The sequence below is a fragment of the Lepidochelys olivacea genome (assembly GCF_965140295.1).
Source record: "Lepidochelys olivacea isolate rLepOli2 genome assembly, chromosome: 17".
NCBI classification, from domain to species: Eukaryota; Metazoa; Chordata; order Testudines; family Cheloniidae; genus Lepidochelys; species Lepidochelys olivacea.
In genome coordinates, this window is record NC_140427.1 from 22,825,670 (window position 1) to 22,840,195 (window position 14,526).

A 14,526-nucleotide genomic window follows, 5' to 3' on the forward strand; every position below is an offset into this window, starting at 1 on the left:
TGCAGCCAATGCCAGGCTTGGAGGGGAGAGAAAAGGAGGGAGCCTGGCTCAGTTTGGCAAAAAGGCAAGAGCTAGCTGCCTCCCTACCCGAGGGAAGGAGCACTGCCCTGCCAGCCGAGGCAGTCACCAGGAACCCAGCACCGTCTTCCTGGCCAAAGGAAATAGAGAAAGAGGCCTAGGTGCATCCGGCCTGAGAGGAACCCGGGTGACCAAAGCACAGAGACCTTGTGGGGGTTCTGGCCCTGGCAAATTTATAGCTGCTCCACCTGGAGGAAACTGGGACTGCAGCAGGATGCTGCCCAGGGTCCACGAGGGGCCATTACTGGTGACAAGCCATCACAGGAACCTGGTCTGTAGGGGCCAAGCCCCAAACTGAAGGGGCAGCAGTAGGAAGTAGCCCAGGGCAGTGGACGTAGACTCCCCGTTGGGAGGTCCTCTACTCAGGGGTTGACTGAAACGGGGCCCTGGGCTGGGATCTGGTGGAATGGGAGGGAGTAGAGGTGGCCATGGTAGCCAGCTCACTATTCTAGCCAATTTATTCCAGGGTTCTCAAACATTGCAGACCCTCTTACCCAGGTGCTCCACTCCACTGCATGCCCCTGTCCACCCTGTCATAAAGCCTGAAGCACCTCGACCACACCAGCAGGGAGTCAAGTCCTCCAACCACTAGGTTCACTGGCCCCCCAAGCCCACTGTTACAACCAAGAACTGGGCAGCTACCTCATTCATACAGCACCGTGCGTTGAGTGAGCCAGGGGTTGTTTGTGGACTAAACAGTATGTGAACATTCAATTAAGCTGTCTAACACAGCCCATACGCACAAGAGGGCAGAGTTAAGATTGCGCAGGCAACCTTAATTCAGGGATTCCCTAACCTTTGCATAGATCCATAGATGTTAAGGCCAGAAGAGACCATGGTGATCATCATCTGAGCTCCTGCACAGCACAGGCCGGAGAACAGCTGTAATTCCTGCAGAAGCTTTTTAGCCCGTGACTTTGCAATCTAAAGTTCTTTTCATTTTCAATAGAACTTATCTGTATAGAATCTTCACAGTCTTTCTCTGGAAATCCTGGAGGCTGTTTGGCTATAGGAGATTTATTCACATTAGAAATACACTTTTTTTAAACTGTGGCCCCTCTGCAGCTGGTGGGAGTTTTGCTGCTGACTCCAGTGAGTCCCAGACTTCACACCCCATCCCTTGTACTTCCTTTTCACAGGCAGGCTCCTTTTCCTATCTGTGGAGACAAAACAGAATCGTGACCCCCCAGAACTCAATCAATTCCCAAGAAGGATAAACCCAGGCGGTAACACTGCTGTTTTTCTGCTTCTCTGTAGGTTCTGGTGGGAGAATCCCGGGGTTTTCACTCCACAGCAGCGCCGTGCCCTGAGCAGCAGTTCATTGCCAGGGGTTCTCTGTGATAACACTCGCATTAGAGAGGTGCCCAGGGACGTCTTCAAGGTCAACCGCTATCCTGAGGACTTTGTGAACTGCAGAATGATCGACCGTCTTGACTTGTCACCTTGGAGACAACGCAGTAACTAGGGAGTGGAAGGTACAGAATGGACCCCGTGCCCAGAGAAACACACGCAACCGGGCCCATGTGGAGACTTCCCCTCCCCAGCACTCCCTGGCCTTTCCTTCCCAGATCAACCCCAATCTCTAAACAAACTCACTCTTCCAGCCACCCTTCCTCAAACAGATCCTTCCTCCCAATCCCCCACCTTGATCTTCCTATCTGCCCCAGAGGCTCCTGCTTGTCTTCACTATAACATGAGGGAATGTTAGCACTGCTTGGCGGAGTTGTGTTAACCAATGCACTGGCGAATACACCCACTGCAAAGTCGCTTTTAACACCACGTTAGTTAACACAACTAGTTCAGGGCCATGTTCTGTCACGCCCTGATTTTCTAGTGAACACAAGCCCATTGACTCTCTTGTCCCTAAGGCTCTGTCACTGCCTGGCCCCGGTACCAAAGACCCGGCCTTCACCCACCCTGCTCACAGACTGTAGGCTGGATCCAGCTGCACTGAAGACAGTGGGAGGCTTTCCATTTACTCCAGTGGGAGTTGGACTGGGAACCCTAGATCCCTGGCTGTGGATCATATTCTGACAGCTGATCATATTCTGACTGTACTCATAGTTATCTTCTTAAGAGAGATTCATCCACTCTAGAAATGGGAAGGATCTGTTAGGCCCCATGCAGGCCCTGTCCCTGCGGCCAGTGCAGGATTGTTCCCTGTAGTATTTCTCTAGTGTCATAGCCAGACTCCCAAGAGGTGGGTTTTCCACGCTTTCCCTTGGTACACTCTTCCACAGCCTCCTAGACCTCACTGCTGGGATGATATTTCTGAAATCGTGTCTAGTGTTCTACTCAGGCACTTACACAGTGTTCATCCCCATAGTATCGACCAAGCTCCCACGAGTTGAAAATGTGCTCCCCCTTTCTGGCCTCAGGGGGATTGAAATGATTTTAACGTCATTTGGAAGGTTTCTCAGGTCCAGGATGGACTTTCTGGAGAGAACCAGCCCTACCCCACAACAGCTTGCTCAGGAGCAAGGACTTGGGTCTTCCACATCCCAAGTAAGTGCTCTAACCACTAGGCTATAGAGTCACTCTCTTTCAATGACTCCTGTTGGAGCTGTTCCATTTTATATTGAAAAAATTACATGTTTATTGCTCCAGAGAGGCTGATTCTATTGCCTGGTGGTCAGAGTACGCACTTGGGATGTGCAAGATTCAAGTGCCTACTGCAAATCGGGAATGTGAACCTGGGGTGTTTTCATCCCACATGAGAATGCCTTAACAATCAGGCTATTGGATATCCTGGGGTGGGCTGGTGCTTGTACTCATATTTGGGTGTGGGGGATTTTGAAAGGTCTCAATTTTGTTTTGAATTGGAACCAAACAAATTAGAGACCTCATTTTTCCCCAAACTGGAAGTGCTGTTTCTGGCCAGCCCTAGTGTTCCAGCGGAACTCAGGTGTCGGAGGACCCCTGGCTGCAGCAGGGTGACCGATCTCTCAGGGAGCCAGGACCAGTGCCATGCAGGGTCTTGAAAAATCCAGACAGCACCCCGTGGAACTGGGCTCTGAATTGAATGGGGAGCCAGTGCAGAGAACGACATGCTGGGGTGATGTGTTCCCAGTGTCCTGTGTTGCAGAGCGACCACGTTGCTGTGTTTTGAACAAGCTGTTTTTCCTCAGGGCTTGGTCTTCCCTCTTAGATACAAGGAATTGCAATACCCAGCTTAAGTATTGCAGTGCGCAGATCACTGTGGCCAGGTCTGCCTTTTCTAACACCGGGCACAATCGGGCCAGCCACAGACTGCAGGGAGGTTTTTTCTTTGTTGCTGTTGCTACATAAATCTAAGAGGACCCCAGGCTGTGGACCAGAGTGGCAGTCTGAGGGCAGATGGCTGGGATTGTGATAGAGGAGGAGTGCTTTTCCTTTCCCACATGTGTCACATCAGTCTCATCCTGGTTCAGCTTCAGCCAGCTGCTCTTCATGCATGTGCTGAGCTCGGAAGGCAGTGAGAAACTGTCACGGGGCAAGTGCACCCTGTCCCCCTCTGGGGTGAGGGAAAGGGCATTATAGCCCTACGGCTAAGTCCTCCTGAGCACCCTTAGCCTCAGGGTGGTATGCCCTAATGGCCAGGGTCAACAGGGTTGCCCTCTCTCGCAGGGCCATGCAGCCTAACAGTCAGAGGGGGATGGGCCACCGCTAAAGGGAGGTGGTGGGCAGGGTAGGGGGACCCAAACCCTCCTTACTCCGCCAGGTCCCAGCCCAGGGCCCTGTCAGCAGCTAGTGTACTCACCACTGGCTCAGCAGAGATCCGACCAAAACACACTAAGTTAGTACCCAATCCTACAACTGGATCAATGTCTAGTTCCTCTGGGGTGCTTCCTACTGTATCTTCCAGTGGCGCGGTCTCTGGATTTCCTGGGTCTCCAGGGTCTCTGACCTGTAAAGCTCCCAGCAGTTCCGACATCTCCTGGGTGTCCATGGGTAACCTTGTAATTCCTTTGTCCAGTAGATTAAAGGGCCCCCTACTATCAGATTGAAAAGAAGCTGGATGATGCAATCGTGTCTTACAGTGCCAGTGATATACTTTTTATTCCAACAATAACTAGGCAGATGTGAAACTACACCTGTTAAAGAGAAATTTCTTTAAATCCGCAAGACCAGAGAATTTGCATCCAAGAGTTCCAAAAGAATTGCCCAAGAAGCATTCTGAGCCATTGATCTTAATTTTTAACAAATATTAGAAAGAATGGGAAAGTCCCAGAGGACTGGGGAAAAAGCTAATATTCTGCCAATATTCTAAAAAGGCTAAAGGGGATAACCTGGGTAATTACAGGTGCTAAATGTTCAACACCAAAAACTGCTTCACTCAGAGGCAGAATACACAATATTTCAGGGGAAATTTCATGTCCAGGACAATCCCAGCCACCCAGGAGCCTTCTCTGTTTTATTGACACCTTTCCCATTTCACCCCACAGAACAAGCATCCAGTGACTCCTTATGATGGAAGTTGAGATTTCCTTGGAGGGCTGGATTCAGGATGCTGCTGGCAAGGATTCTTCACTCCTTTCAGTCTAACCCCCCACTGACTTTGCTGGCTGGAATGCATGGCCTAGCTGCTGCCATTTTGCCTGTGTTTGTGTCGATTTTCTTCCATTTGCAAAAACTTCCAGGCCTGTAATTAGCTTGCAAGTGGCCATTGCTAAAAGAACTAGGATTAGCTAATAACACTAGCTAAAGAAGTCCAGATTGAATTGAAGCCCATGAGTGCAGATTTACAAGTTAGTGATTGTAGGCTGCCTACTGGCACCTATTTTTGTGATTCTTCAATTTCTTTATAATACAGATGATTGATTCTCTTTCTGGTTTCTCTGAATGGTGAATGGGCAAGTTGTACACATTTAAGATATTATCTCAATAAAGCCTGATTTATGCAAAGGTGTATTTGGGTACCATCACCTCCCATTTCTGATTATTGTCAGTACATTGGAACAAATACACTGTTAACCAAATAGCACTATCTAGCAGACGATATACGTCTCTAGCACCCCCTCAGGGAAAGGGCCACTACTCCTGTCTCAGAGTCCAGGGCACTGTCCCCCAGCTGTTTTGTTCAAGGTGTCAGCCCCCTTTTGTGCCAACCAAAAGTCAGCAGGTTTCTGCAGCCCACAAAAAGCATAGTCTGAGATCTTTGGGAAGCCAAAGAAAGAGAAAAGACCTGGCACTTCTCCTTTCTGAGAGAGCTTAGGGGGACAAGTCTCTCAAACCTTTTCCCTGTTCTGCAATCCCTGCTTCCAGGGGCCAAAGGGCTCTGAGTTGCAGTCCTGCTCCTTCAGAGTGCCACCCTGCACTGAGCAGGGATCCTCCCTTTTAGGAACCCACCCATCTCCGGGCTTGACATGTCTCACAGGTACAGCAACAACTCCGTAACCCTCTAAAAAGTTGTTCTGAATTGACCAAAATGTTTCAGTTGACTCAAAATTATTTTTTCTATTTTCTGATTTTGGGGTGTTTTTCACTCCTTTTAATGCTTTTCATTTTTGTGTTGGATAGCTGTCATCCAATTTTTTTATAGCTGTTTTGGGGTTCTTGCATGATCTCCATGTAGGTTTTCTGATTTTTTCCTTCCAGTGTGTATGAACATGTGATAATTTCTTGTCTGAGGTGGCCCCTTCTGAATGAGTGAGGAGCAGGAGATGGCTTTTTTTTTTGAGAAAAGACAGAGCGGGACCTGATAACAATCTTCAAATATGTTTAAGGGTGTTATAAAGAGAATGGTGATCAATTGTTCACCATATCCACTGAAGATAGGACAAGAATTAATGGGCCTAATCTGCAGTAATGGAAATTTAAGTTAGATATTAAGAAAAAAGTTCTAACTACAAGGATAATTAAGTTCTGGAATAAGCTTCCAAGGGAGATTTTGAATCCCTTTCATTGGAGGTTTTTTAAGAACGGGTTAGACAGACACTTGTCAGGGATGGTCTAAATATATTTTGTCCTGCTTCAGCACAGGGGGCTGGACTAGATGACTTCTCCATGTCCCTTCCAGCTGTATATTTCTATGTTTTTATGCTGTATGCACCTAGTTTACCAATGCAGTCCAGTTTGCTCTGTAACAGTGACTTGTCTTCATCATTATTTACCACCTGACCAATCGCTGTGTCATTGCAGAACTTTACCAGCAATGACCTTAGACTTTCTTCCACATCACTGATAAAAGATTTAATACCTTCAGGCCTCGCACTGAGCCCTGTGGGACCCAACTAGAAATGCATGCACTCATTAATGATTCTTTATTAAAAACTATGTTTTGGGATCTATCAGTTAGCCAGCTTTTAAGTCACTGAATATATGCCATATAGACTTTGAGTGGTGCTAGTTTTTATTCAGAATGTCACGTGGTTCTACTGGAAATGCCTTACAGAGACCAAGTGTATTATAGCCACACAGTTATCTCTATCAACCAGACGTTGATAATTGTTGACGAGGACAAGAATTTCTTTTTCCCTGGAGGCACAATCAGAATTTGCTGTGCTAACTCATCTGATTTGATATTCAATGGGCCAGAGAGGATTACCGGTTGCTAGGTTAGACAAAAACCTGTTTGTGGGGCTGGAGCATTAAGAGAGACTTTTCTGCTGTAGGTGATGTGCACAGGCCACAAGCATCATAGTGATGTCCTTCAGATTCCACGGGTAACACGAAGAACTCGCATTCATTTTCCTGAAGAACATGCCTTTGTTCCTAGTCACTGAGAACCCGTCTTCAAGTACCTTCCATACTACACAGTATGCCATCCAGGTATCACTGGATTCCTGGCACACCGTGTAGGATTCTGCCCAGGGATATGTAGCAGGAGCAGGTGAAATGGCAAATGGTGTGAATGAAAGCAGTAGCAGGGACCTTTGGGTGTGTCTGTTATTCAGTACTGCTGCACCAACATCTTGCACCAGTACCGGTAGCTGGTGCCTGTGCCAAGTGTCTCAGTCAAATGCTGTCCACAGCCAGCGAGGCAAAACATCCCTCTGTGTGTTGGATACACCTACCTACTTCGTCTTGTCAGTCATCTAGACCAGCTGGAGTCAGAATTGTCCTAGTGCTTCCTGGTATCTCAGCTGTGAATTCAAGGCAGTCTGTAAGAATCAGCTTTACCTCATCAAAGCTGGCCTGCCTTGTCTGTCCCTTGGAACACTAGCAGCTTTTGCTACGTTTCCTGCAATAACTCAGGCAGGAGGAACTGTTTCCCTTCGGGTTGGTTCTAACATCACAGCGGCTGCTCTTAAACACACTGTAGCCCAGTTCCTTTCGGAGGCAAGAATGAAAAGACAGCAGAACCTTGTCCTTCTGCCTCTGGGTAATTCAGATGGACTCAACCACCCCCGCCACATACTCCTCCAAGTCCCAAACATTCCAAGAGCTTGTTCCACACCCTCTGGTCCTTTCCTCGCAGGTGTGAACAAGAGGGGCTAGAATGTGGCCAACTAGACAAATTTACTGGAGACATCAACTATCTCTTGCCTTTTGTGTCCTTCTTGTGGAAAAGATGGGACAGTGACTGTGCTGCTCGCTGTTTGGGCACATGTTTGACGTTACCTTGCGATTCAGTGGCGTTCTTGTGCTGCTTCTGATCCCATTGAAATGTCTGCCTTCACAATTCACTGGACTATCAAATACCTCTCTGTCAGCAGGCACAGCTAGGCCCTCCTCATCCCTACGCAGCAGTGGTGTGTCACCTAATGTGTTCAGGGCTAAGGTTGCAGCCAACTTCCATAAAGCCCTATTCCATCCCTACATTTGTACATTATTAATTACTATATTATTGTATCTAACTATTTTGTTATGTCTGGTTTGGGGTTCAGTCTTGCTGCCATTGATTTCAGTGGGAGCAGGAGCAGGCTGAGCATGTGTGCGTGTGTGAGTGTCTGTAGGTTTTCAAAAAGGAGTTAAGAAGGATTTTTAATAAATCTATCAGATTGGGGGCAGTACCTTATCATCATACCTATATTTAAGAAAGGGCAAAAAAATGATCCAGGCAACTACAGACCCATTCATCTGAACTCACTAGAATGCAAGGCTTTAAAACAAATTTTGAAGAAAAGAATGATTAAAGACATGGAGGTAAATGAAAAATGCAACATGGATTTACCAAAGGTAGATCATGCCAGACTAACCAGGTACCTTTCTTTGATAAAATAACTGATTTTAAGGATAAGGATAAGTGCAGGGTCCTGCACTTAGGACGGAAGAACCCAATGCACAACTACGGACTAGGGACCGAATGGCTAGGCAGCAGTTCTGCGGAAAAGGACCTAGGGGTGACAGTGGACGAGAAGCTGGATATGAGCCAGCAGTGTGCCCTTGTTGCCAAGAAGGCCAATGGCATTTTGGGATGTATAAGTAGGGGCATAGCGAGCAGATCAAGGGACGTGATTGTCCCCCTCTATTCGACATTGGTGAGGCCTCATCTGGAGTACTGTGTCCAGTTTTGGGCCCCACACTACAAGAAGGATGTGGATAAATTGGAGAGAGTCCAGCGAAGGGCAACAAAAATGATTAGGGGTCTGGAACACATGAGTTATGAGGAGAGGCTGAGGGAACTGGGATTGTTTAGTCTGCAGAAGAGAAGAATGAGGGGGGATTTGATAGCTGCTTTCAACTACCTGAGAGGTAGTTCCAGAGAGGATGGTTCTAGACTATTCTCAGTGGTAGAAGATGACAGGACAAGGAGTAATGGTCTCAAGTTGCAGTGGGAGAGGTTTAGGTTGGATATTAGGAAAAACTTTTTCACTAGGAGGGTGGTGAAACACTGGAATGCGTTGCCCAGGGAGGTGGTGGAATCTCCTTCCTTAGAAGTTTTTAAGGTCAGGCTTGACAAAGCCCTGGCTGGGATGATTTAATTGGGTATGGGTCCTGCTTTTGAGCAGGGGGTTGGACTAGATGACCTCCTGAGGTCCCTTCCAACCCTGATATTCTATGGTTCTATGATTTCTTAGACAAGGGAAATTCAGCAGATCTAATCTATCTGAACTTCAATGAGGCATCTGATATAGTAGCACATGTGAGTAGTTAAGTTGGAGAATATGGAGATTAATACAAGAACTAGAAGGTGGATAGTGAACTGTCCAACAGGAGATCGCAACAGGCTGTACTGAAGGGAGAACTGGAGGAAGGTTAATAATGGAGCTTCTCAAAGATCAGTCTTGGGACCATTATATTTTCAAAAAGTAGGAGTGAGCTAATGAAACTTGCTGATAGCAACAAATTTAGGAGATATTGTCAATGTAGAGAAGGATTCTTGTATTATACAGGAAGAATTGAATGACCTAGAGGACTGGAGTAATAGAAATGGGTTGAAAAGTTGATAGTACAAAGTGAAGGGTCATGCATTCAGGGACTAGTAACAAGAATTTCTGCTATAGAATAATAGAATATCAGGGTTGGAAGGGACCTCAGGAGGTCATCTAGTCCAACCCCCTGCTCAAAGCAGGACCAATCCCCAACTAAATCATCCCAGCCAGGTCTTTGTCAAGCCTGACCTTAAAAACTTCTAAGGAAGAAGATTCCACCACCTCCCTAGGTAACGCATTCCAGTGTTTCACCACCCTCCTAGTGAAAAGGTTTTTCCTAATATCCAACCTAAACTTCCCCCACTACAATTTGAGACCATTACTCCTCGTTCTGTCATCTGCTACCACTGAGAACAGTCTAGATCCATCCTCTTTGGAACCCCCTTTCAGGTAGTTGAAAGCAGCTATCAAATCCCCCCCTCATTCTTCTCTCCCGCAGACTAAACAATCCCAGTTCCCTCAGCCTCTCCTCATAAGTCATGTGTTCCAGTCCCCTAATCATTTTGTTGCCCTCTGCTGGACGCTTTCCAATTTTTCCACATCCTTCTTGTAATGTGGGGCCCAAAACTGGACACAGTACTCTAGATTAGGCCTCACCAATGTCAAATAGAGGGGAACGATCATGTCCCTTGATCTGCTGGCAATGCCCCTACTTATACATCCCAAAATGCCATTGCCTTCTTGGCAACAAGGGCACACTGTTGACTCATATCCAGCTTCTCGTCCACTGTAACCCCTAGGTCCTTTTCTGCAGAACTGCTGCCGAGCCATTCGGTCCCTAGTCTGTAGCGGTGCCTGGGATTCTTCCATCCTAAGTGCAGGACTCTGCACTTGTCCTTGTTGAACCTCATCAGATTTCTTTTGGCCCAATCCTCTAATTTGTCTAGGGCCCTCTGTATCCTACCCCTACCCTCCAGAGTATCTACCTGTCCTCCCAGTTTAGTGTCATCTGCAAACTTACTGAGGGTGCAATCTACACCATCCTCCAGATCATTAATGAAGATATTGAACAAAATCAGCCCGAGGACCTACCCTTGGGGCACTTCACTTGATACCAGCTGCCAACTAGACATGGAGCCATTGATCACTACCCGTTGAGCCCGACAATCTAGCCAGCTTTCTACCCACCTTATAGTTCATTCATCCAGCCCATACTTCTTTAACTTACTGGAAAGAATACTATGGGAGACCGTGTCAAAAGCTTTTCTAAAGTCAAGGAACAACATGAAAAATCATGGAGCCAGTCCTCAAAGAATCAATCCTGAAGCACTTGCATGTGAGGAAAGTGATCAGGAACAGCCAGCATGGATTCACCAAGGGAAGGTCATGCCTGACTAATCTAATCGCCTTCTATTATGAGATTACTGGTTCTGTGGATGAAGGGAAAGCAGTGGATGTATTGTTTCTTGACTTTAGCAAAGCTTTTGACACTGTCTCCCACAGTATTCTTGTCAGCAAGTTAAGGAAGTATGGGCTGGATGAATATACTATAAGGTGGGTAGAAAGCTGGCTAGATTGTCGGGCTCAACGGGTAGTGATCAATGGCTCCATGTCTAGTTGGCAGCCGGTATCAAGTGGAGTACCCCAAGGGTCGGTCCTGGGGCCGGTTTTATTCAATATCTTCATAAATGATCTGGAGGATGGTGTGGATTGCACTCTCAGCAAATTTGCGGATGATACTAAACTGGGAGGAGTGGTAGATACGCTGGAGGGGAGGGATAGGATACAGAAGGACCTAGACAAATTGGAGGATTGGGCCAAAAGGAATCTGATGAGGTTGAATAAGGATAAGTGCAGGGTCCTGCACTTAAGACGGAAGAACCCAATGCACAGCTACAGACTAGGGACCGAATGGCTCGGCAGCAGTTCTGCGGAAAAGGACCTAGGGGTGACAGTGGACGAGAAGCTGGATATGAGTCAGCAGTGTGCCCTTGTTGCCAAGAAGGCCAATGGCATTTTGGGATGTATAAGTAGGGGCATAGCGAGCAGATCGAGGGACGTGATTGTTCCCCTCTATTCGACATTGGTGAGGCCTAATCTGGAGTACTGTGTCCAGTTTTGGGCCCCACACTTCAAGAAGGATGTGGATAAATTGGAGAGAGTCCAGCGAAGGGCAACAAAAATGATCAGGGGACTGGAACACATGAGTTATGAGGAGAGGCTGAGGGAGCTGGGATTGTTTAGCCTGCAGAAGAGAAGAATGAGGGGGGATTTGATAGCTGCTTTCAACTACCTGAAAGAGGGTTCCAAAGAGGATGGCTCTAGACTGTTCTCAATGGTAGCAGATGACAGAACGAGGAGTAATGGTCTCAAGTTGCAGTGGGGGAGGTTTAGATTGGATAGTAGGAAAAACTTTTTCACTAAGAGGTGAAACACTGGAATGCGTTACCTAGGGAGGTGGTAGAATCTCCTTCCTTAGAGGTTTTTAAGGTCAGGCTTGACAAAGCCCTGGCTGGGATGATTTAACTGGGAATTGGTCCTGCTTTGAGCAGGGGGTTGGACTAGATGACCTTCTGGGGTCCCTTCCAACCCTGATATTCTATGATTCTATGTCCACTGCTTTCCCCTCATCCATAGAGCCAGCTTTCTACGATGAGATAACAATTAGATTAGTCAGGCATGACTTGCCCTTGGTGAATCCATGCTGACTGTTCCTGATCACTTTCCTCTCCTCTAAGTGCTTCAGAATTGATTCCTTGAGGACCTGCTCCATGATTTTTCCAGGGACTGAGGTGAGGCTGACTGGCCTATAGTTTCCAGGATCCTCCTCCTTCCCTTTTTGAAAGATGGGCACTACATGATCCTTTTTCCAGTCGTCCGGAACTTCCCCGGATCACCATGAGTTTTCAAAAATAATGGCCAATGGCTCTGCAATCACATTCGCCAACTCCTTTAGCACTCTTGGATGCAGCGTATCCGGCCACATGGACTATAAAGTGGGGTCTTATCAGTTGGATATGACAGAGGAGGAGAAAGACCTGGGTATATTAGTTCATTGCAAGATGACTATGAGCCACACATATGATGCAGCGATAATAAAGGCAAATGTAACTCTAGGATGCATCAGGCAAGGTATTTCCAGTAAAGACAGAGAAGCATTAATGTCATTGTGCCATAGTTTGTGCAGGCTGTGCTCGTTGCATATCCCAGGGGCTACTTGCATCCTTCTGTTCCCCCTCGCAAGCTCACTGTGTGTCACCCTCCCATCCCCTTCTATTTCAGGGACTCCCTGCAACTTCCCCCAGTCTCCCCCCTGCCAGGGATTCTGTGTGTCCCCTCATTCCTCCTCGTATACTAGGGTCCACCCTTCTCCCCGCCACCATGCAAGCAGCGCTGTGCCCATGTGTGCACCCCCATTCTCACTTCCCTCCATGTCCTCCAATCCCCCTTCCTCCCACCAAGGGTTCTGGGTGCCCCATTTCCCCTCCCCTCCTACCAGGTGTCACAGTTTCAGGGTAACTGCCCCTGTGACCCTCCAGCATGGTATGCTCAAGGAATGTCCTCTTAGGCATTTAGATATCATGGCTCTCTGGGCAGGGACCCACATTGCTCTTCCTAGTGACCAGGGGTGTAGGCTTGTAGTACCCAGGCACTTCACTGTGTTGATTCCAGTGGATCTGACTCAAGCACAGCCCCTGTGCTTTGCTTTCTCTCCAGGGCTATCAACAGTGTGTGCCAGAGGTTACCAGTAACTAAACCTCTTGTAAGAAAGACAGGGCATAGAACAAACCTTAATTAAGCAACTGCTTAACTGATTACCCATTCAATCTGGCTTAGGGTTCTTTTAATTTTGATTGCTTAATTAAAGAAAAGGATTTGGGAATTGAATTTAGTTTTATAAGGTTGTATTAACTATACTGAACCACAGCAACCAGTGGTATAGGACTGAGAAGGCAAAGATAGTGTAACCCATGTTAATGAGTCTGAGGAAAAAGGGAGTCAAGCTTGTTGCCGGGTAGCTAAGAGAAGGGGGAATACTGCAGTGTGCTCACCTCACCACGGGTGTTGAGCCTTATGGGTTGGGTGAATGCTGGGGGATGGAAGTCTGCTAAGCCAATTGGAGGGGGGAGGAGAGGAGGGGAGTGTGGGCGATCCCCTGACTGTCTCCTCCTGTCTGAGGGGAGCACGGGCCATCCCCTGACTGTCTCCCCTGCCTGAGGAGAGCACGGGAGATTCTCTGACTGTCTCCCCTGCCTGAGGGAGCACAGGCAATCTCTCCTTGTAAATAAAGTGTACATTTGTTGTTGGTTTATCCATTACAGAGGTTTCAGAAGAGAATATGTACAAGGTATCAGGCTAGTCATAGGAGTAAGTACTGGGTCAGGGATCATTGAAATCACATAGGCATGTATGGTAGGGTTCCTGTCTCCCTGAAATAGTCAGGTGAAGGCACCACCAGATTGTAACTAAGAACCCAAGAAATTGAAACTCACTGCAGCCAAACCAGAGGGACATTGGGTAAGGGTTCCTACTGATGACTAGTTGTTCTTAGAAGTATGTCAACCTGTGAAACCCCCTTAGATTCTTGGAGGCACCCCTGGATTTTGAAAAGAAAAAACTCCTCCCTATTAACCCCTATGTTAGTCTGCATGGATAGAAGACCGGTCCTAGACTGGTGTGAAGGGGATTAAGTAGACCCACAACAGGCAGTGGTGGTGGCAGGCTTTAGTAAGAGTACCTCCAGAGCACAAATTGAATAGGCTTTGGCTACAGTAAGGGCCTTTGGAAATGGTACTTTTCATGGCAGAACCGATCAGGAGAAAGAACAGAAATGGTATGCCTTATGTTCTGGGTCCATGAGTGTGATGTGCAGATGATACCTTGTGAAATCATTGTGGCTGAAGAGCGGAGGCAGTGGACTCTACAAACTGTTGGCCCAGTGTAGCCAGACAGCCCCCCCCCCTCAGACCAGCACTGCTGGAAACACAGGAGGAAGCCGGAACAGGGCACTTAACATATATTCCAGCACAGCCTTTGAAGCTGTGAAAGCACAGGTGTGCTGCTACTATGTGCCTCTGGGAACAGATACGATTAAGCTCACAGCAGGCAGAGGCCCTGTGACAGACATGGCTCTTAGCCCCTACTAAATAGCGTGATGCACACACCCCAACATCCTAGGTGGGAAAATATTTACCCTGATAAAAGAAATGTC

General features: G+C 47.4%; 1 protein-coding gene across 1 annotated transcript in view; it reads left to right on the plus strand.

Annotated features, from left to right (window-relative positions):
- Positions 1–4,892, plus strand: part of LOC311532685 (myeloperoxidase-like) — a 64,524-nt gene extending 59,632 nt beyond the window's left edge. The window contains exons 11-12 of the mRNA XM_084651363.1: positions 1,336–1,553; positions 4,503–4,892. Of these exons, the coding sequence (XP_084507489.1) occupies positions 1,336–1,543 (208 nt within the window). The 3' untranslated portion in view covers positions 1,544–1,553; positions 4,503–4,892. The remainder of the gene's footprint in view (positions 1–1,335; positions 1,554–4,502) is intronic.
- Positions 4,893–14,526: the final 9,634 nt, after the last annotated feature.